General features: G+C 38.6%; 1 protein-coding gene across 5 annotated transcripts in view; it reads left to right on the forward strand.

Annotated features, from left to right (window-relative positions):
• UIMC1 (ubiquitin interaction motif containing 1) overlaps positions 1 to 21558 on the forward strand; it is a 120216-nt gene that overhangs the window by 16385 nt on the left and 82273 nt on the right. For 4 of the 5 annotated variants that reach the window (XR_011599997.1, XM_070937157.1, XM_070937155.1 and 1 more), the window contains exon 2: positions 11932 to 12080. Coding sequence is in view for 4 of the 5 variants with exons in the window: in XM_070937154.1 (XP_070793255.1) it covers positions 11932 to 12080 (149 nt within the window). In the remaining variant the exon portion in view is untranslated. Of the gene's footprint in view, positions 1 to 1416; positions 1430 to 11931; positions 12081 to 21558 lie in introns of those variants that run through there. The other variant, XM_070937158.1, reaches the window with a different exon arrangement.

Genomic DNA, 21558 nt, shown 5'->3' on the forward strand with positions numbered 1-21558 from the left:
TTGAGCGCCAGCTCCTGACGGAGTCTCTCCTGCCCGACGACGTGATAGACACCATCTCGGCGGCGCGCCGCCCGGCCACGGTACGCATCTACACAGCCACATGGCGCTCTTTCGCGGAATGGTGTATGCCTCAAGGGATCGACCCGAAGCAGGCTTCTACTAACCAGGTACTCATCTTCCTTCAGAAGGGGTTGGCCGCCGGCCTCGCGCCTAACACATTACGCAGGCAAGTAGCCGCTTTGTCTTCCATTCTCTGTTTGGGGTCCCGTAATTCCCTAGCTCAACGTCCCCTGATTCGCTTGTTCCTCAAAGGGGCTTCCAACCTTCGGCCCCCTCCCGTACACCGTTATCCTACCTGGGACCTTCCAAAGGTGTTAAACGCTCTCACGCGGGAACCCTTTGAACCTATTCGTTCTGTTTCCTTACGGTTTCTCTCCTATAAGGTGTCCTTTTTGGTTGCAATCACCTCTGCCAGGCGGATTTCGGAGTTGGCAGCCCTCTCCATGAGGGCTGATCTCTGCATTTTTCACCCGGACAGGGTGGTTCTTCGCCTAGACCCTACCTTTTTGCCGAAGGTTAATTCCCCGTTTCATAGGTCCCAGGAATTAATTCTCCCAGATTTTTGTCCCCACCCGTCCCACCCTAGGGAGCGGGTTTGGCACTCACTGGATGTCCGCCGTGCGCTCCGCATCTACCTTAGGCGGACTTCCTCGTTCCGCAGGTCGGAGGCGCTTTTCGTCTCTTTCCAACCGTCCTCTCTGGGCCTTAAAGTCTCTTCCCACACTGTAGGCCGGTGGCTCCGTGCCACCATTGCCTCATGCTACGAGGCCTCTTCCACTCCGGCCCCTAGGCGGGTCACTGCTCACTCCACCCGCAGTGCCGCCACTTCGGCAGCTTGGGCTACTCAAGCTTCCCTGTTGGACATCTGCCGGGCCGCCACTTGGGCGTCCCCTACTCCCTTTATCCGTCACTATAGAATCGATGCCTTCGCTTCGGCGGAGGCTGCCTTCGGCCGTAGGGTTCTCCAACAGGTGTGTGCGGACCAGGCCTCCACGTCCCGGGCGGATCCCCCCCTTTAGTCCTCGGGCTTTGGCATGTCCCTTTCCTGACCGCTGTCTTCCCCACTTCCCTAGAATGGGCGTTGACTTACCTGAACGCCCCTTCTGGGGACTGGGAAGACAGCGGTCAGCCCCGCCCTTTTTTCTCCGCCGGTTCGTTTCGGCCCGGCCACCTTTTCTTTTCTTAATCCTTCCTAGGTGGGCTTGTGCGTCGTCAGGGAGACATCACATCCTCGTCCGAAAGCTGGAGAAGCAACAGGAGGAGGAGCTTTTTCAACTTCCTGACCCGATCTTCGCTGGATTAGGAGCAGATAACCCTTTCCTTTCCTTTCCTGACCGCTGTCTTCCCAGTCCCCAGAAGGGGCGTTCAGGTAAGTCAACGCCCATTTTGGAAGGATTTTTTTTCCCTTAACACATTTGTCTGCTTGGTGGCTTGATAATCTCTGTGAAATACATTCAAATTCTGCGCTTTAATTTTTAAAGTTTAAAAGTTTTATTGCATTGCATTATTGCCTTGAAATAACGTTTTATTTTGTTTATTTTCCTATAGGGAAAGAAAGGGCTAAATTTTTTTATTTTTTTTATTTTATTTCGAATTTATATACCGCACCTTCTCTCGAAAGACTCAGGGCGGTGTACAGCCAGATAAAAACATACAATACAAACATTAAAAAACAATTAAAAGGATATATATTAATTTGGCCCCAGTTTAAGATAACAAACCAATTAAAAATTAAAAATATGTTAAAAAATATGTTAAGCCAGCCCGGCTTGCTAGAAAAAGAAGGTTTTAAGGGCACGGCAGAAGGCTCCGAGGTCTTGGATTCTCCTTATCTCTGGGGGCAGCTGATTCCAGAGGGTAGGTGCCCCCACAGAGAAGGCCCTCCCCCTGGGGGTCACCAGCCTACATTGGCTGATGGCACCCCAAAGAGGCCCTCTCTTTGGGAGTGCACAGGTTGGTGGGAGGTCATCGGTAGCAGGCGGTCTCGAAGATAACTAGGTCCTATGCCATGGAGCGCTTTAAAGGTGATAACCAACACCTTGGTAGTAAAGGTGGTTTAAAGGTGGTAAACTTTAAAGGTTACCACGCTTTAAAGGTGGTAACCAACCAAACACCTTGAAACACCTTAAATGCTCTACCATGTATACTTGTTGATAAGCCAAGAATTTTAGGTGCCAAAAATTGGGTTTGGCTTGATTGCAGAACACAGCTCAGATTTTTAAGCCTATCATGGCCAAAGTGCACAAATAGCAGCCAATTGCTTAGCAATATCCTGTTAAAAATTGGAGAGTCCGCTTATCTACAAATGGACTTATCCATGAGTATACATACCGTAGTAGATACCACACCTCTGTGTCAGGGGTGAAATGCTCCCGGTTCGGACCGGCTCGGGCGAGTAGGTAGCGATGATGGCCGGTGGTTCGGAGAACTGGTAGCAATGGCAGCTGGAGGTCCCACCCCCCCCCATTCCCCGGACTCGGGGAATGCACCATTCCCGGACTCCTACTGCTCACCCTTCTCCCGCGGCTGGCTGTCAGGAAGGCAAGCGCCCGAAAGGTAGCGGAGTCGCTCACTCTCCTTCTTGAATGAGCCGCTCTGGTCCACGCGCCGGCTGCGCAAGCGCACACCCAACCTGCCGCTGAATTAAATAAACGATGTGCGCTTGAATGAGCCGCTCTGGTCCACGCGCCGGCTGCGCAAGCACACATCGTTTATTTAATTTAGCGGCAGGTTGGGTGTGCGCTTGCGCAGCCGGTGCATAGACCAGAGCGGCTCATTCAAGAAGGAGAATGAGCGACTCTGGTACCTTTCGGGTGCTTGCCTTCCCTGACAGCCAGCCGTGGGAGAAAGGTGAGCAGTAGGAGTCCGGGGAATGGGGCGGGTGGGCGGAGCCACGGGAGAAAGAAATTTAAAAAATTTTCCTAACAGGTTCTGTGGGTGTGGCTTGGTGGAAGGGGGTCTTGTGACTGAGTGGGCATGGCTGTGAGTGACATCGAGTTGGCCATGCCCACTCAATCACAGGACACCCCCCCCCACCAAGCCACGCCCACAGAACCGGTAGGGAAAAATTTTAGATTTCACCCCTGCTCTGTGGTACATGGCCAAGAGGTGGCACTATAAAAATTATTTCAATGTTTGTATTTCAACATTTTAATTTTCAGAAAGATAAACCAATGTGTTGGAGTCCTATTTCTTTTGTATACCAAAATTGATAGGTGGACACCAAATAGTAGAATTACCAACCAGCTACTCCAAAAGAGGAGGCAGAACAGTTTGTAGAGATCCAAATGGCGTCTAGGAAAGAAGCTTTACGACCTTTGCAACCTTCCATTTTATGCACCTCAGCATTGTTTCAGGATATTTGACACATCTAATACATTGGAGGATGACTACCATGGAAAGCATAGACTTTCCCCGCCCTTTCTATTCATTATAATACCTGTATGCTATAAGATTAGAAGGATATCCATTTTTCATCAGCAGTACAGTGGTCTGAAGAATTATCTCTATTTGAATGAGCATTTTACTAGTGTGAATCATGATTAGACGATTGTTTAAAAAGTTGAGCTGCATGTATCAGTTGTATATGCTGATTTTTCCAATTTTTCTTCCTATTGTTAAATAAATCTTTCTTACTTTCTCCTCCCCCACAATTTTATGCGATTATATAAATATATAAGTATGAATATAATATATTAATACAGAATAATTGTAAGATTTTATGTTTTTTCTCCTCTTTTTCCTTTTTCCTTTTTGCATATTAAACAATAAAAGCACCAAATGAAAATTATTGGTGTAATTTAGAATGAAGTAGCTATTTTGTGAACTTTCCAGAGAGTTCAGGCTTCTGGATGGTATAAAAAGAAGCAGAATTTTGGAGAAAAAATATACAGAAAATTCAGGGCAGCATTAAATTATTTTAATTTCAGCATGAGAACACTGAAATGAGTTAATACTTCTGTAAAAATTTAAAAACCAGATCACCATGTTAAACAGGGTAAAGCTGATATCTTGAAGAAAAATAGGCAGTTACAATAATAGACAAGAACAACGATATAAACAATAATAGGTTTGAAAAAATTCTGGTAATTGGATTTATAGATTTATAGCTATATATATATAGCGCTCTCTCTCTCTCTCTCTCTCTCTCTCTCTCTCTTTCTCTCTCTCTCTCTCTCTATATATATATATATATAATATAGAAATTATGCATATATTTTCAGACTTAAGTTTTATTGTTTTTTTTTATTGAAAAGTTTTACAAAAAAATACAAAATTTTTTTCCCCCATGTTCCCCTACCCTTTCCCCCCCTTCATCCCACCCTCCCCCCCAGACTTCCCAGAGCAAAATACAAGGTATTTCATTTAATCAATCATAAACTAGATTAATCTACTTATCCTCAAAGTACTAACTCCCCCCCTGAAACCTTAACTCCACTATAGATAACCTAATACTTCTAATACTAACATTCATTCATAAGCTATTTGATATTTTCTTGTCTGATACTTATTTTGAATATAATCAATCCATCTTCTCCATTCTGATACGTATCTTTCTTGCGTGTGGTCCTTCAAGTACGCTGAGATTTTCGCCATTTCTACTAGGTTTGTTACTTTCAATATCCACTCTTCAATAGTAGGCAAAGAGTCCTTCTTCCAATATTGAGCTACCAGCAGCCTAGCTGCTGATATTAAGTTCAAAATCAATTTAGTCTCTGAAATTGTACAGTCCATAGTTATACCCAATAGAAACAATTGAGGAGTAAATTTCAACCTTCTTTTCAAAATGTTCTGCATCACCCACCAAATTTTTATCCAAAATGCCTTGATTTTCTTACAGGTCCACCATATATGATAATAGGTTGCATCATTACATTCACATCTCCAACATTTAGCTTGCAAATTCGAGTACATACATGATAATTTTTTAGGATCTAAGTGCCATCTGTAAAACATTTTATAAAAGTTCTCTCTCAGATTTTGTGCTTGCGTAAATTTAACATTTCTGACCCAAATCTTTTCCCATGTTTCCATCATCACTGGTTCCTGAAAGTTTTCTACCCATTTTATCATACAGTCCTTAACCAATTCCGTTTCTGAGTCTATTTCCAATAATGCATTATACAACCTTTTAATATGCATCTGACTTTGATCTCTAATCTGTTTCACCAGATTTTCGTCATTTTGCATAACCCCAATTTTTTGATCCTCCCTCCATCTAGCTTGAAGCTGACCATACTGAAACCAAGTATAAATTATCCCTTCTTCTTTTAATTCATCTAAGGATTTCAGTTGCAATTTACCCCTTTCCAAAAGAAGAAGCTCTTTATAAGTAATCACCTCTATTTTTTGCTCTATACTTATATTTTTTATTGCATGTCTGGGATTTGCCCATATAGGTATCTTATAGTTCAGCTTTTATTAGTACTTTTTCCAAACCCTCAACAATGCATTTCTGAGTATATGACCCTTAAACACTTTATCCACTTTTTTTCATATAACAAATAAGCATGCCATCCATATAACAAATCATAACCTTATATATTTAACATTCTTTCTTCAGTTAAATTAAACCAATCACTAATTTGTGATAAAGCTGCTGCTTCATAATACAATCTTAAGTTAGGCATTTTAAGACCTCCTCTCTCACGTATATCCTGTATAATTTTCTTGGTTTCTTCCCAGCCCAGATAAAAGTATTAACCCCTTTCTGCCATTCCATCAGATTTCCATCTTTTTTAAGCACTGGTATCATTTGGAACAAAAATAAAAACCTAGATAGTACATTCATTTTTATTGCTGCTATCCTTCCCAGTAGTGATAGTTGTAACTTTTTCCATTTTTCCATTTCTTTCTGTACTTTTTGCCAAAGAATTTCATAATTATTTTTAAACAGTTTCGTATTTGAGGCTGCAATATATACTTCTAGATACTTAACCTTTTTAACTACTTCAAACCCTGTTATTCTCCCTAAATCTTCTCTTTGAGTTATGGTCATATTTTTAGTTATCATCTTTGTCTTGTGTAGATTTACTTTAAATCCAGATACTTTGCCATATTGAGCTACTATGTCCAGCATATGGGGAGCCGCTTCTATAGGTTGAGATAAAGTAAGAACCAGGTCATCTGCAAACGCTCTTAGTCTATAATCCTGCTGTCTAATTACAATTCCTTTTATTTTGTCAGAATCACATAACTTATTCAACAAAACTTCTAAAGTTAAAATAAACAACAATGGAGACAAGGGACAACCTTGCCTCGTACCTTTCTCAATTTTAAACACATCTGTTAAACCTCCATTAATTATTATTTGTGCTGTTTGTTCCTGATATATTGCTCTAATTGAATGTATGAAATACTCCCCAAAGTGCATTTTTTCTATTATTTTAAACAGGAATTGCCTGTTCAATCGATCAAATGCTTTCTCTGCATCCAGAAATATGAAAGCTGCAGGGACCTAGTTATTTTTTTCCAAATATTCCAATAAGTTTATAATTTGCCTAACATTATATTTCATCTGCCTCCCTTTTATAAAACCTGATTGATCATTGTGGATAACTTGTTGCATGACTGGCATTAATCTATTCGCTAATATCTTAGCAAAAAGTTTATAATCTGTGTTCAAAAGTGAAATTGGCCTAAAATTTTCAGGTTTGATACAGTTTAGATCTTCCTTCAGGATCAATGAAATAAAAGCTGTTCTCCAAGAGGGTGGAACTCCTCCCCCTAATTGAATTTTACAAAGTAGAGTTCTAAGCGGCTCTACCATTTCAAGCTGTAAGTTCTTATAATAAACAGCTGCTAGTCCATCCGTTCCTGGAGCTTTCCCTGTTTTTAACTGCTTAATTGCCGCAACAATCTCCTCAGTAGTTATTGGTTGATTCAATCCTTCCTTCTGTTCCAACGTTAATTCCAAAATATTCCCTTCCTTTAAATATCTATCTATATCTATACCTTGTATTGAGTCCCTAGCATATAACTTTGTATAAAATTCCAAAAAAGCCTTTTTAATCATATTCTGTTGGTAAACTTCCTTACCTCTATATTCTATCTTACTAATGACTTGTGATTTCTGTTTTTTCCTCAACATGTAGGCCAACCACCTACCTGGTTTATTGGAATTACAAAATGTATTATGTTTAGCATATTGTAAACTAGTTGCCACCTGATCAGCCATTAGCATATTAAATTGCCCTCTTAGTATATTTATTGTTTCTTTTACTTTCTTGTCTCCTGGATTAGATATAAGTAATTGTTCTTTCTTTTTTATTTCTTCCTCTATCTCTTTACGCTTCTCTTGTTGTTTTAGTCTATATTTATTGTTCATATGTATTAAGATACCCCTCATATAAGCCTTGCTAGCATCCCAGACCATTTCCATAGGAGTACCCTTATTCATATTAATAACAAAAAATTCTTTCATTTGTTTTTTAAGCTCTTTTACATTTTCTTCATATCTGAATAAGTTTTCATTTAACCTCCAAGACCTCCTTTCCCCCCTCTCCTGTTCAAATTCAACCCAAACCGGACTATGATCAGTTAAAGTTCTTGGACATATCTTCGTCTTCTTCACCCTGGAAATAAAATCATTTGTGATTAGTATAAAATCAATCCTGGAGAAGGATTGATGTCTATCAGAAAAAAAAGTAAAATCTTTTTCCTCCAGGTTACGTTCTCTCCAGATATCTCTCAATTCTATATCTTCCATCATAACAAAAAAAGATTTAGGCAGTTTTGCACGTGCTGAAGTCTTTGATAAGCTCTTTTTAACTTTCTGCGTGTCAATTACTCCATTCCAGTCACCCATTAAAATAAAAGATTTATAGTCCCATTGTATTATTTTAGTATGTAAAAATTTATAAAACTTGTCTTGTTGCTGATTAGGGGCATATATTCCAATAAAAAGCATTTTTCCAGTCTGTGTTAATAATTCAATTGCAATATATCTTCCTTGATCATCTGCCTCAATTAAATTAGCTGATAGTCCTTTTTTTACATATATAACTAGTCCATTTTCTTCTCTGGCGCTGATGCCACAAAATTTGTACCTAATCTTGAATTTATCAAATATTTTTGATCTGATAATCTAATATGTGTTTCTTGCAAGCAAATAACATCATTGTTAAATTGTTTCAAGTAGTGAAATACTTACTTTCTTTTTTGTGGTGAGTTTAGGCCATTGACATTCCAAGATAGGAATTTAGTTGCCATCTTTAGCCTTTCGAAGCCTTGTGAGCATCAGCTGAAGCTCCTCCTCCACCTTACTCTTTGGCCTAGCCCCCCCCCCCCCCACTGCTTCTGTTTTTTGGACTTCTTGAGATAAATCTTGAGATTGTTGCCTTTTTGATTGTTGTTGTTGCAATTTATAAGTTGATCGGGTCAGTCATTGTACTTTCGGCTCTCCCTTCTTAGGTGGTTCCAAAGTTGGGGGTAAGCCCCCAAGATCCAAATCTTCTTCCATGATAATTCCTCCAGCTGCAACTTCAGCATAGGTTTGTATCTGTTTTCCATCCTTTTCTTGTTGTAACATCTCCATTTTCTTCCTTCCCCCCTGGTGAGGGTGGGTATCCAGCCTGTAAAACATTTACATAGAAATCTTTTGCCTTCCAAACTGTGTTTAACTGGTATCTTTCTCCATTATAAGTCACTATTAGACCAATTGGAACGTCCCATCTGTATGCCACTTGTTGATTTCTCAACTCATTTACCAGAAAGCCAAAGTCTTTTCTACTTCTCAACATCTTTGGAGGAATCTCTTTCAAAACCACCACCTCTTGCCCAGCCACCTGAACTTTATTCTTGTAAGAAGCTTGTAGAATTTCATTTCTGATCCTCCTAGTTGTAAAATAAATCACCACATCTCTTGGCAGCTGTCTTTGTTTTGCCAACCAGGAATTAACCCTGTAAATTTTGTCAATTTGGATTGCCACATCTTCTGTCTTTCTTTAATTATCTCGGCCACAGCATCAGCACAAATGTCTTTTAAATTTTCTGTGCTATTTTCCTTCAGGCCTCTCAGTCTCAGAGCAAACTCCATAGATCTGTATTGTAACATTACCAATTCATCATCCACTTTCTCTGTTCTGGTCATGACATCACCCATTTTGCTTTCCAAATTTAAGTTGGCTTCATTAATTTCTTCAACTTTCCCATCAAGCTGGATAACAAGGTTTGAGAGTCCTGATACAGAAAAAACAATATCCTCTCTTATTTTATCATGTTCATCTGCAACTGCTTCCTTGATCGAGCTTATATCCTCCTCAATTTTCTTAAATTTCCCTTCAACAAGTAGTGTTAGATTATTCATTGCTTCACTCATTGCTGTTGCTTGATTATTCATGGCTTCTTTCATAACTTCCTTAAAATCATTAAGTGCTGCATCTTGATTCTGGGTCTGGCTCTGTGAATCAGCCGGAAATTGTGCTTTCTGTGTCACCACTGACACAACTGGGGAACCTCCCCCTCCTTTAACAACTCCTGGTTTCACTTGTCGAGCAGCCATTTTTTTTTCCTTTCACCCCCCTCTTTTCTTTAAAAGCCACAAAGTCTTTAAAGATGTTTATAATTTATAGTCTCTAATTTGCCAGGCAAAGTAGTTTTTTTTTTTCTCTTTCCTCCACAAACTCTCAGTTCCCAGCAGTTAATAGGCAGCTAATCCACTCTCCCAGTGCAAAGTTCTCAAGCACTTTCGTTTCTGGCTTTCGCTTTCAAAACCATAACAAAGGCTCCATCTTCCGCCTCCAGCTTAAAATTTAAATTGAAACAAAGTAACTTCGGAGTTAAGCTCTGTACTTTTAAGGCTTGTTCTCCTGTTTTCCGCTCAGCCTGCGCTTGAAGTCAATCAAACTCACTTTTAAAAGCAGGATTGGATCGCGGCTTCTTGCTCTGCTTTTGCAGAGTCGTCCTGGCTCCGGAGCTTCTTGGCGGGCTGGCTGAGGAGCTCTCACCCTCCAAGCCTCTGGAAATGTTCCAGAGAGCTTTCAGGGAGCTCTACTCGCGCCCACCGGCTCTCCTCTCCTTTTCCCGAAGGAGAGTTTTTCAGCCGCTAGACAGCCGATTTGCACAGTCAAAGCGGCTTTTATGGAGACGCAGGGCTGGCGGTCATAAATGACCGCCAAGGAGCCTGCGGTGCCAACCGGAAGTTCAAGTTTTATTGTTTTAATAGCACACACATACACATATATACAGTATACACTTGATAATTTACCATGTAAAATTGTACTGTTTTAGCAATATGATTTGATTCATATTTCCTGAAAAAGCTAAACAGTAACTTCAAAAGTACACAGGTCTTAGTTTGTAAAATCAAATTTGTGATATATGGAGAGAGAATTGCATACTAATATAATCTTAAGCATATTGACCTTTTATTTTTGTTATGTGAAAGTAAAATATAATAAAATCACAAATAGTAAATAGTATTTGATGAAAAATAATCTGATACCACTACAATATTGTAAGTGTTGCGTTCATCAATCAATTTCCTCAACTTACTGTTTTTGTTACCTGCTTCAATGGATTGATAGAAAACATGCTAGCAGTTAATGTGGGAATTGAGGCAAGGCTAGCATAGCCCTTTCCACCTGTAGTTGTAGCCTGGTGCTTGTTGTTTTTCATAACTCTGTCCATTGTCTCTTGCTTTTCATTTAACCTAAAAGTTCTTTCAAGACAAGCAACATTAGCCACCTCTCTTTTTTTAAAATCCTTCAGCGAAAATCACAGCCACCTGAATTTATCTTGTGTAATCTTTACTTCTTTTTCTTGCTCCCCTGTTGTTCCCTTTTCTTATCATAGTTAAAACGGTACTGTTGTTCTTTATATTGTAGCATGATCCCATTTTCTGTTTGATGCCAATTCATATCAAAACAGTTTCCCACCGCTGCAATTATTCTACCATCAGGAAATAGGTTTATATAGCACAGTATGAAGGAATAGGCTTTATTCTGTGACTTTTGTTGATTAACAAGGATACAGTTTAGAAAGCTAAGAGAAGAGAAGGTTTTGCAATGTTGCCCCCTTCCCTTAGTTGTCTCACAGTCCATACAGCTTTCACTGATAAAGCTTTTTGTATAACTCTTTTGCTATGTATAGTTTGTCAAAAACTTAATTTTAATTACATTTTTACTTGTCTTCCTCTGTTTCTCCTAACTCTTAGAATGTCCAGAGCTAATAGTCACAGGTTTTCTCAATGTTGTACCTGCAAAGTACCTTTTCTGGAATTAATGTAGTGTAGCCCAGTAGAGGGCACAATGAGTACGCTGTTTAGCAAGAAGCTTAATAAAAAAAAGAGGGGGAAACTCAAGTGTTCTTGACCTTTTTCTTCCTCAAAGTGTCATTTAATCATTTTGCCATTCTTCTCACCTCTGCCTCATTTCTACAGTGTACCAAGCCCTTGTGAGTGACTGTCTGAAAAATGTAACCCCATCCTATGCCTAACTGAATATGAAAAGTGCAATTGCTTCTCATATATTGGTTTTCCCTTCTAGATGGCTGAATCTTAACTGACTCCCTTCCCCTCACTTGGTGGGTTCTGCCCAGTATTGGAGAAGCTAATGTGGTATTGGGAAGGATGGCTGGTGGTTCCTGATATTAAATGTAACTTTTGCACAAGGGTTAACTAAGCTCTTTTCCCATTTCCCCCCCCTTTTCCTTTAGAATATGCAATTAGTTTTTGTTATACCACCTTAATCTGCTTTAAAAGGTACCCTTAATTGGATGAACAGGGATTTATGAACGCTCTCTTAATGCTCTCAATTTACCATTCAATATGATTAGAATGGAATCTAGGGTGTTTCACTTCAAGGTAATAAGGCAACATTCTGTCAAAAGGAAAGGAAACCAACTAAAAAGCTTTAATGCATTTTGTTTCAGTGGAAAAGATGCCAAAGAAGAAGCGGAAAACTGCAAATGAGCCTGATTCCAAAGATCAGGGAGAAGAAGAAGAGGCAAGGGACCTGTCAAATGCAAAGTTAACACATTCTGCAGATACATTCATTATCATATCTGACAGCGATGGAGAGGTGAGCGAACAAGAGCATGAACAAAATAAATATTGACTTTGGGGATCTAGTTATATATCAATATATATGATTGAAATGAGTTCAGGCACTTGAAAATCTCCCATATAAAAGCAGAGGTGTACTATATATTTTTATTTATTTATTTATTTAGTGAGTTTATTTGCCGCCTATCACATATATATAGTAGGAGCCAGTCTATTTTTTAAAATCCGCATCCAAATGCCCCAGAAAGCGTGAGTTGATGTGATGACATCACAGGTGTTGTAATTTATTTATCGTACTTATATAACCACCCATCTCACATGAAAGTGATCCTGGGCGGTATATACAAAACTTAATTATAAAAAATCATGTCACAATTAAAAATAAAAAGAGGTACACAAAACAGGAGAGGAGGATATTAACCACAATAAGTGAGCCATCTCAAAATCTACCCAATCCTAGAATTCCCAGGCCTGGTAACATAGCCAGGCCTTGAGGAACTTGTGGAATGTTAAGAGGGATGAATCTTCTCTGAGGGGAGAAGATTCCACAAGGCAGGCACTGTGGCAGACAAAGCACATCTCCTGGGACCCACCAAATGCAATTCCCTGGCAGATAGGACCCATAGCAGGCCTCTCTGCCAGACCTGATAGGGTGGGAGAGGCGGTCTTTCAGATAACCCAGCCCCATGCCATGGAGGCAGGGGTGAAATCCAGCAGGTTCTGACAGGTTCTGGAGAACTGATAGCGGAAATTTTGAGCAGTTCGGAGAACCGCAAATACCACCTTTGGCTGGCCATTTCAAGCCACTCCCACAGAACCAGTAGTAAAAAAATGTGGATTTCACCATTGCATGGAGGGCTTTAAAGGTAAAAATCAACATCTTGAATTAGACCCGGAAGTAGACTGAAACCTATGTAGCTCACAGAGTAAAGGTGTATACCACTCTACATGCACATATAACTGCCCATGCCACCACTACATTTCGCACTGGGTGAAGTTTCTAGATACCCTTCAAAGACAGTTCCATGTAGAGCATGTTATAGAATCCAAATGAGAGGTAACTAGAGCAGGAGGACTGTTACGATTTTTAAGGTGTAAATTGGGTCTACTTAAGATATTGAGATTGCTTCTTTCCCAATAATCTTTCATGTGTAGCTTCTACGAGTTAACAATAAACGCATTTATCACATTTTTATCTCATTTTTGTTATTGATATAGAATATACTTTAATGTTTAATTCTACAAAACTCAAAAATTCAAATTTAATTACAGTCAATAATCAGCAAAGTTAATTCATAGACAGCAGGTTCTATATTAAAAATGGAAATGAAAATATATTAACTTTACATACAGTTACATACATACTATTAAGCTCCTGATATGTAGCTCATTTTTAGAGCCCTACTTGATCTTATGAAGAGATTATTGAGGGTTAAATAGCATCAACAAATCAACAAAAAACTGCTGCAGCTAATGTTAGAAGTAAATGATTCTACCTCTTCTAGGTACCAGATGTCCATCAAGGGACTTTAAAGATAGTATCAGAAAAAAAATCTTAACAGAGTCTTAAATGCTGCCATATTTTGAAATTTGCTTGGAAGTCTGCTTAATGAGAAATGTCTAAAAGTTTTGGGGATAACAATTCATTCCAAAATGCTTCCTTTGATACTCATTTTCTTTTAATGTTAAATTCTCATGATAGCATCTACTTGTAAAAGTGTTGTTTACTGGTACTGTATGAACAGATGTACAAATGAACTAGACTAAGATAGGAGCTGTATTCTATCCAATGTAACAAAGCTATGTTTAATCACTAAATCAGATTGTTGCCGTTCTGTAGCATTCAGTACAGTATTCATATATCAAATGTAGCAATTCTTAATTTGCTGCTAGTAATATTAATGATTTATGAATTAACAATTGCATTTTTGATTTTAGGAATGATCTAAGTTTTCCTATAAACTGAATTTAAGCCCTGTGAAATTACTGATGGATTTTAATTTGCTAATGTATGCTTGCAGTTTTTATAGCTTTGCCCTATTTTTTTTAAAAAAAGACGACTGTGATTACAGTATTTACACATTACCTAGAGAATTTCAGCTCTAATTAGTAGATTTGTGTCTAGTATTTTAATGGCCAATATTGATATAGTTATTATTTGAAAATACTAAAAAATAGCTGCAGATGTTAAAAGGGAGAAAACCTTTACTGTTAATAATATGGAAATTAACACCTGTATATTTATTAGAAATCTTCTCTCTTAAGGAAACTCTTTTAAATAACTATATGATATAGCAGTAATTATTTCTTTGTGCTGAACTTCCAACCAGACAAATATGTTAAGCAGACTTTGGATTTGTTTTGTGTCATTGTTTTTCATGCTGAAATTCTGCTGTACTTGAGAGAATGAATTTATTCCATTTGCCTTCTTTCTTAATATAACCTTGCCTTTCATTTTGTTTCTTGAAAAAATATTTTCCTGGAATTGTGAAAAATATTTTGACTTTTCAAACTTCTGGTTGCCTTATAATAAAAGGACACAAAAGTCTGGCCTAAAGTGCTATATACAGTTTTATAAGAGTTCATTCTATTTCATCTAGCAGCATTTGGATGAGGTTCCTTATGATTCACCAATATAAAGGGAAACTCTAATCAGAGATTAATTGAACTGTTGTTATTCCAGCAGTCTTTCATCAGACATCTTTAGAACTAGTCTCCAGTATTGTTTTTGAATTGGGGTGTTTTGGAGCGGTTGCAGCTGGAAGATCTCCTATGTGTCTTTTTGGTGTATCTCTGGCAGATTGCATTTTCTGTCGTGCTTTATTGTCAATGCCATTTATGCTGTCTCGCAACTTTTTAAAACCTTTTTTTGCACAGGCTTTGTTTGTTTCAGCATCTGCTAAGGCTAATCAGGAGAAGTGTTTCTGCCCAGTTGTTTGATCATTGTCATTTGCTTCTGAACAGTACAAGCAGATGACAAAAGTGACTTGAGACAGACTACTGTATGTAATTAGTGTCTTCATCAGTTTTTACTGCTGTTGATCAAAAAATGTAGTTTTCTAACAGACTTGTGTGTAGTTAATAAGCTGGATTCTTGTATTTGCTGCATTTGTACCCCACCTTTCTCCGTTGAGCCCAAAGCCATCCAGTGAAGTAATTCACAATAGAATATAATTACTAACTAAAATGTCCCACATTGAAATCCAGTGTCTGTCCATTGTGTCACGCTAGTTGTTTCTGTAAGATCAGATAATCAGCAAGTTATGATATGTGACAGAAAACCCAAAAAGAAAGAAAATATGCAGTACTGTTTGAATAAATGCAATTCAGGCAATGCTACAGATTTCTGTTGACTATTATGGTGGATTGCATTCTTGATACTGAGGTTAATAATTTCCTCTGTTGAGATTGTATTCATTGTCCCCATGTAGTTAATTCATACTGTAACTATCAGGCTATCCTATTTCCTTTTCCTTTTTAAAAACTTCCACTAAGTCTTCTTAATTTTTCTTTAAAAAATCAAAACAAGAAATGCCACATTATAAGTTATACTACACTTGTAACTGAATCTGTGAATTTGCCAAACCATAACTGTTGAAACAAGTTTATATCTTCTCTAAGAAAGTACAAAATCTCTTTACATTAATACACTTTACACGACTGCTGGTTCATATTGATAAATATGTCCTTTTTATTGTTTATATTCATTACTATATTGAAAACCACACAAGGTATATCACTGTAGAATGGTTAAAGCAGAAGAAAGGTAATATTTTGGAATGGCCAAGTCAAAGTCCTGACCTTAACCCTACATAAATGTGGAAGGACCTGAAGCAGGCAGTACCTCTGAGGAAGCCCACCAACATCCATGAGTTGTTCTGTAAGGAGGAATGAGCTAAAATCAATAGGCTGATCAGTGGTTAGCGGAAACATTTAGTTGCAGTTATTGCTAGCCAAGAAGGACCCAGCAGTGACTGAAAGCAAAAATTTACATACTTTTGCCACTCACAAATATGTAGCATTGGCTCATTTCCCTCAATAAATCAGTGATCAAGATATAATGCTTTGGAGTCATTTGTTTAACTGGGTTCTCTATCTAATTTTAGGACTTATTTTAAGCTGTATTTATGCAGAAATACTGAACATTCAAAAGGGTCCACAAACTTTTAAGCACCAGTATAATTCAGAGCTTAGGCTCTGACTAGCACCTAGATTTTAGGAAGTTGATTTTTCTTTTTTTGGACATACCTGAGACTGATTCTAGGACTGTCTACATGCAAATGCTCTAGCACTGAGGAAGTTACAGCCTTCTCCACCAAGGTACTGATAACACCTTCCTTCAGATCCTCACAATGATTTCATAAGGGCTGGAAAACATGGGCAGATTGAAATAGTAATCCCCCAGCATTAATTACTGCAAGTCCTCTCTAAGTTGTTAGTGAAAATGTGGTAGGTCAGTTCATATTAGATCTATTTTTAACTTCTATAACATTCTATATTGTTTTAAGCTTCCAAAGCAGATGTTGTGAAAGATGAGGAAGATTTGTATGCATGCATATGTAATGTCACTGTAGCTTCTTGCAGTCTCAGGGCTGTTTGAAATGTGTAAAAATAGCAGGCGATACAGTTGTTACTGGATTTTACCACTTCTGATTACCCACAGAGATTACATGTTCATGGTGTGTTACTGAAAAACAGTTCTAGTTGTATAAAGTTAGCATATTGAAAGAAAATATGGTTTAGTCTAGGCTTCATTTTACTTCCATTTTATCTTCTTTGCCAATAAGAAAATAAATTTAGAAAGTCAAGTCAAGTGCAACACTATCCAAAACAACAAAATAACAAATATAAAAGTAATCTTTTAATAACATTCTGCTCAATACCTTTCTACAGTAGAAATATTTCGGTAAAGGGACTGAGCTAGATCCCAAATCCTGCTAAGCAGGTGCTCATCTATATGGTAATATTTAAGGATATGCTGAAAGGCACCTATTCCTCAAATCGCACTCTCAAATGTACACTTTCATTACAGGTTAAGAGGCACAAGAAAAGACAGCCCTTGCTTCTGTATGCTACATACAGCAATCAACAAAATAATTGAAAAGGCAACACAGAAATAAAAGTAACATAGAATAAAAAAAAAACGAAGAAAATAAAAGCAAACATAGATACACAAGGCATTTATATAAACGCACTTGCAATCTTGAGATTAAAAAATAAACTAACATGGAGAAAGGATGTACCAGTAATAAGGATTCTTAAAGAGATCCTTTAATGGAAAAGCAAAAGTGGGATTGAAACAACTGGGAATGTTTATCTGGGAGAAGAGAAGAAAAGACAGAGGGGCCATAAAATGCTTTTCAAGCATCTGAAAGAATGTCACCTAGAAGAAGGTCAGAGCTGCTCTTTATCATTCCATAATACAGGGCATGACAAATGAATCTAAGTCAGAGGAAGGACAATTTCAATTAAATGTTAGAAAAAGCTAAGGGTATGCTTCAAAGTCAAAACAAATTACTGCAGTTTAGAAGTCCCGCTGAACTGTTTCTGATTAAGCTTGCTTTGGCCAAAACTAAAACTTGGTATGTTTTAGTTGGTTCAGATTTTGTTTCATCCCAAACCTTAAACAACCAAAACATGTCAAGTTTTGTTTCTGCTGGATTGTGGTTGCTCTTTCATCTTCCATCCACCTCAGCCACCACAAATTGGCACATGGTCCTTCTTGTAGTAGTGTCTCAGCAGTAAGGAACCAGTTCTCCACCTGGCATATCCTACTGCCTGGCCTACCCATTGGTCTCCCCAGAGATTTCAGACTTTACCTACAAATGGATTAAGAAAAAATACGGGGTGAGGAGGAGGTGGCTGGAAATGTAATTACTTATTATGTGTGACCAAGGATTCTGTTAAAGAAGTGAGGCAGTCTGAGGTTTCAGCTCAAGAGAAAAATGTATTTTAATGATAATAAACTAAAGAGAAAGAAAATACTTTATTAAAAGCAGATGTTTTGAATTAGAAAAAAAATATTTTGGAACTGACAGTAACATTGGAATTTGATGATTATTTGAGATCTACCACATCAGTTGTAATTTACATCGGTCTGTGTATATAAACACCAAAGTTATATATAAAGGACGCATAATACTTCACTGTTTTTTATTCTTCCTCAGTTTTATAATGGATCTGTTAGTAATCAACTTGTCACTAAATTCAAATTTAGGCCATTTAAATTTAATCTTAATGTAACCTTAACTCTTAAGAATAAACATTACTATAGTCCCTAAAAGGTGAAAAAGAATCTAGATATTGCATACTTCACATTTTCTTTTACAAAGCTCTTAATGTCTCTCAGTTTTGAAGATGAAGTTCAAACTTCTACTCCATTATGTGTTTACTTTTACATTTGAGCATATAAAAATGTTAATGTATTAGAATGTAGTAATCATTTCCGAACTCAATTGCATTCCTTCACTAATACATTTACTTTTCAAATCTTTCTTTTCATTTCTCTCCCAAGTGTATTCTACACATTTTTTTTATTAATATAGAATAGGCTTCCTGTATTATGATGGCAGCTTAGAAACATATATTAGTATATTACCTTTTGAGTATATCCAAACTACAGAATATTTTTAGATTATACTTTGTTAGAACTATGTATTTTTAATGGAGCAATAATCTAACTACACATTTTCTTCTGTATACTTGATTAAATTTATTTCAGACAAATTTTTATATTGTTCTTCAGTATTGTTTTATGATTGGGAAATAAAGCTCTTGATTACTAGTTAGTTGGTATGTTAACATTCAAGAAATTAAATGTCCCAATTAGTCAAAATCCATCTGAAATTGAAAGAAAGGTGGAGAATATAGATGAGAAAAAGAAATACTCACTTGAATGAAAATTAAGTATTGTGAAGGAAAATGTGGGAGGGCTTGAAAAAAAGTAGAGAAGATTTATTTACCTAACACTAATAGTGGGATAGGAAAGCTGACGATGGGAATCTGAATTTCACATATTAATCTAAAAACCTTTCCACTAAATATCTGAATATTATATATGCTGTCCTCTTTAATAAGACCTTGATCCTTTAAGATTTAATAGTTCTATATTTCCTGCTTTGCTTTTGACAGTAAGTTGTTATCAGGATTACAGTTGTGAGCCTTGTAATTGTAACATGCAGCCTATATTACTTTGTTAATGAAGACATGTAGTGAAATACATGAAATGCCTTAATATGATCAAGGCTCATTATATAAACTCTGCTGGTTGCCTAATCTTATTAATTTTCTTATTAATAGGATGCTTCTGTGTTGTCATAGTGTGTGTGTGTGTGTGTGTGTGTGTGTGTTGTGACAAATCCATATACAGCAGCCTTTTTTCAGCAACTTTTATCACAGAGCTCAGAAATGGACAGTTTATTAGCTGTGGTAATTTGACAAATCTCTTCTTTGCCATTTATATATAACTTGCAGTTACTCACTTCACTTTTCCTGTCAAACACAATAATCTTGATCTCTTGTTCATTGATTACTTCCAGATCTACACTAAGGGACAAGGATAAAAATCTGGAGACCGTGAGTTCTAGTCCTGCCAGCTGCATGAAGCCAGCTGTGTGGCTTTGGGCTAGTCTCTCTCACCTGCCCTAGAAAGGAGGCAGGAAACAACATGGACTCAAAGGGATGGGGAAAAAAGCTTATGCATTTTATAATATTTCCAGTATGAGACTTCTCAATTAACAACATTCGTGTGTGTGTACACTTACATTCCTAATTAACATGTTTTTACCATCTACTATATGAGCATTCCTTATACCTTTTCCATAAATAACCAAGGGACCTTCACAGATTTTTATTTTACTCCAGAATTTACTCCGCTACTGAAACCTTTGCTAAATATTCCATTTATTTACATATACACTTGCATCTGTCATATTGCACTTACCATATTCAACAAACTTCAACTCCATATAATGCAAAATATTCTATAATTTAAACCTACTCCCTTTGTCATATGCTTTCTCTAAATAAAATGAAACACATTTTTACATTTACCATTTAAACTATTTTTGTTTACTATAGTGAGATCTGTACACTCCCTGCCTGGTATAAAATCACACAGCGCTTTCCAAATTTTGCTCACTGTTCACTACTAGTTTTCCAGTGCGCTGCTCCTACAATCCATAGATGGGTTTATTCCTCATGTCCTGACAGAAACTGAGTGAAATATTTTCTTCCTTCGTGCTCTGACCACGCCCACTTGTCCCATGATCCTCCAGTCTTTTTTCACTCAGTCGCTGACAAGACTGTGGTGTTTCTTCGTGCTTGGTTTAACCAACAATTTTCTAGCTACCGTCTAGGTAATTTACTTTATTTTTGATTAATTTGGATCACGGAAGAGAGCAGAAGATCTGAGCCTGCTGCTGAGGCACGCGCGTCGGTCCTGGGGCTCCAGACCGTCCCGCACCTCTCCTTGCCACATGGGTAGCAGCATCTGGACTCTGTCCCTTCGGGGAGGATCCACGTGGGCCTATTAGCCGCCAGTGTCGGCGTTGGGCTGCTGGTGAGCCGGTTTGCCCACCTGCACCATCCGATTGCTCTCGTTAGCTGGTGGCTCCGGAGTCCCTACACGGTTTCCGTGCAAACTCTGATGTATTTGAAAGCTTCGCTGCGCAGAGCCCCTCTGAATTCCCGCCTCGCCATTGCAGCCGCCATTTTGGCTACGGACTACAGCGGCCGCCATTTTGGGATCATGGTGGCCGCCATTTTGAATCTTGCTGCGGCTGCTATTTTGAGAGCCTCCATATGTTCCGGACCGGCAGGAAGGCGGCGGAGTGAGCGAAGCAGTACGTTTCGGCCTGATTGCGGCCAGCGCCTGTGGGAGCCTCTTATTATTCTTATTACTATTGCTTACACTGGTGGTGGACTGTTACTGGAGGGATATCCGGATGGCTAGCTCCCTCCCACCTTTTCGCCAGGCCTGTGTGTGTGTGTGGGTTACAGGGGTTGAGCGCTTCTAGGAGTGGTGCTAACTTTGGGGGCCCACTCTTACACCCCTAGTTCTTCTCAGGCATCTGACCTTCTGGTCCACTTACCCACATGGCGGATTCCTCCTTATCGTCAGACGTGGAACATGAGGCCAGTCCACCCAGGCATTTCAAACCCCACAGGGCTTTATCAGGAAAGCGGGCTGGATCGTCCAGCCGCACATCCCTGCAACCCAAGGCCTCATCTGCCCTGGACAAGGACGCATTGCATCGCCACAGGGTGTTAGAACCGCAGTACAACAAAGCCAGGCAGACTGTACAAGCGTCTCTTGAACTGGGAACACAGGCTCCACAACTGACTCTGCCTCTTCAGGGGCCCACAGGTCAGGGAGGATCCCTACCAGACGCCCCACCGCCCAGATCGTTGCCAGAGAACTTGGAAGGTTCTGGCCCCACCCTGGGTCTTTCCAGAGGTGTTTCCCTCTCTCTGCCAGATGTCTTGGCTGTTGG

Source organism: Pituophis catenifer, unplaced genomic scaffold (assembly GCF_029215685.1).
Source record: "Pituophis catenifer annectens isolate HBS135680 unplaced genomic scaffold, rPitCat1.0.hap2 SCAF_2, whole genome shotgun sequence".
Classification (NCBI taxonomy): Eukaryota; Metazoa; Chordata; class Lepidosauria; order Squamata; family Colubridae; genus Pituophis; species Pituophis catenifer.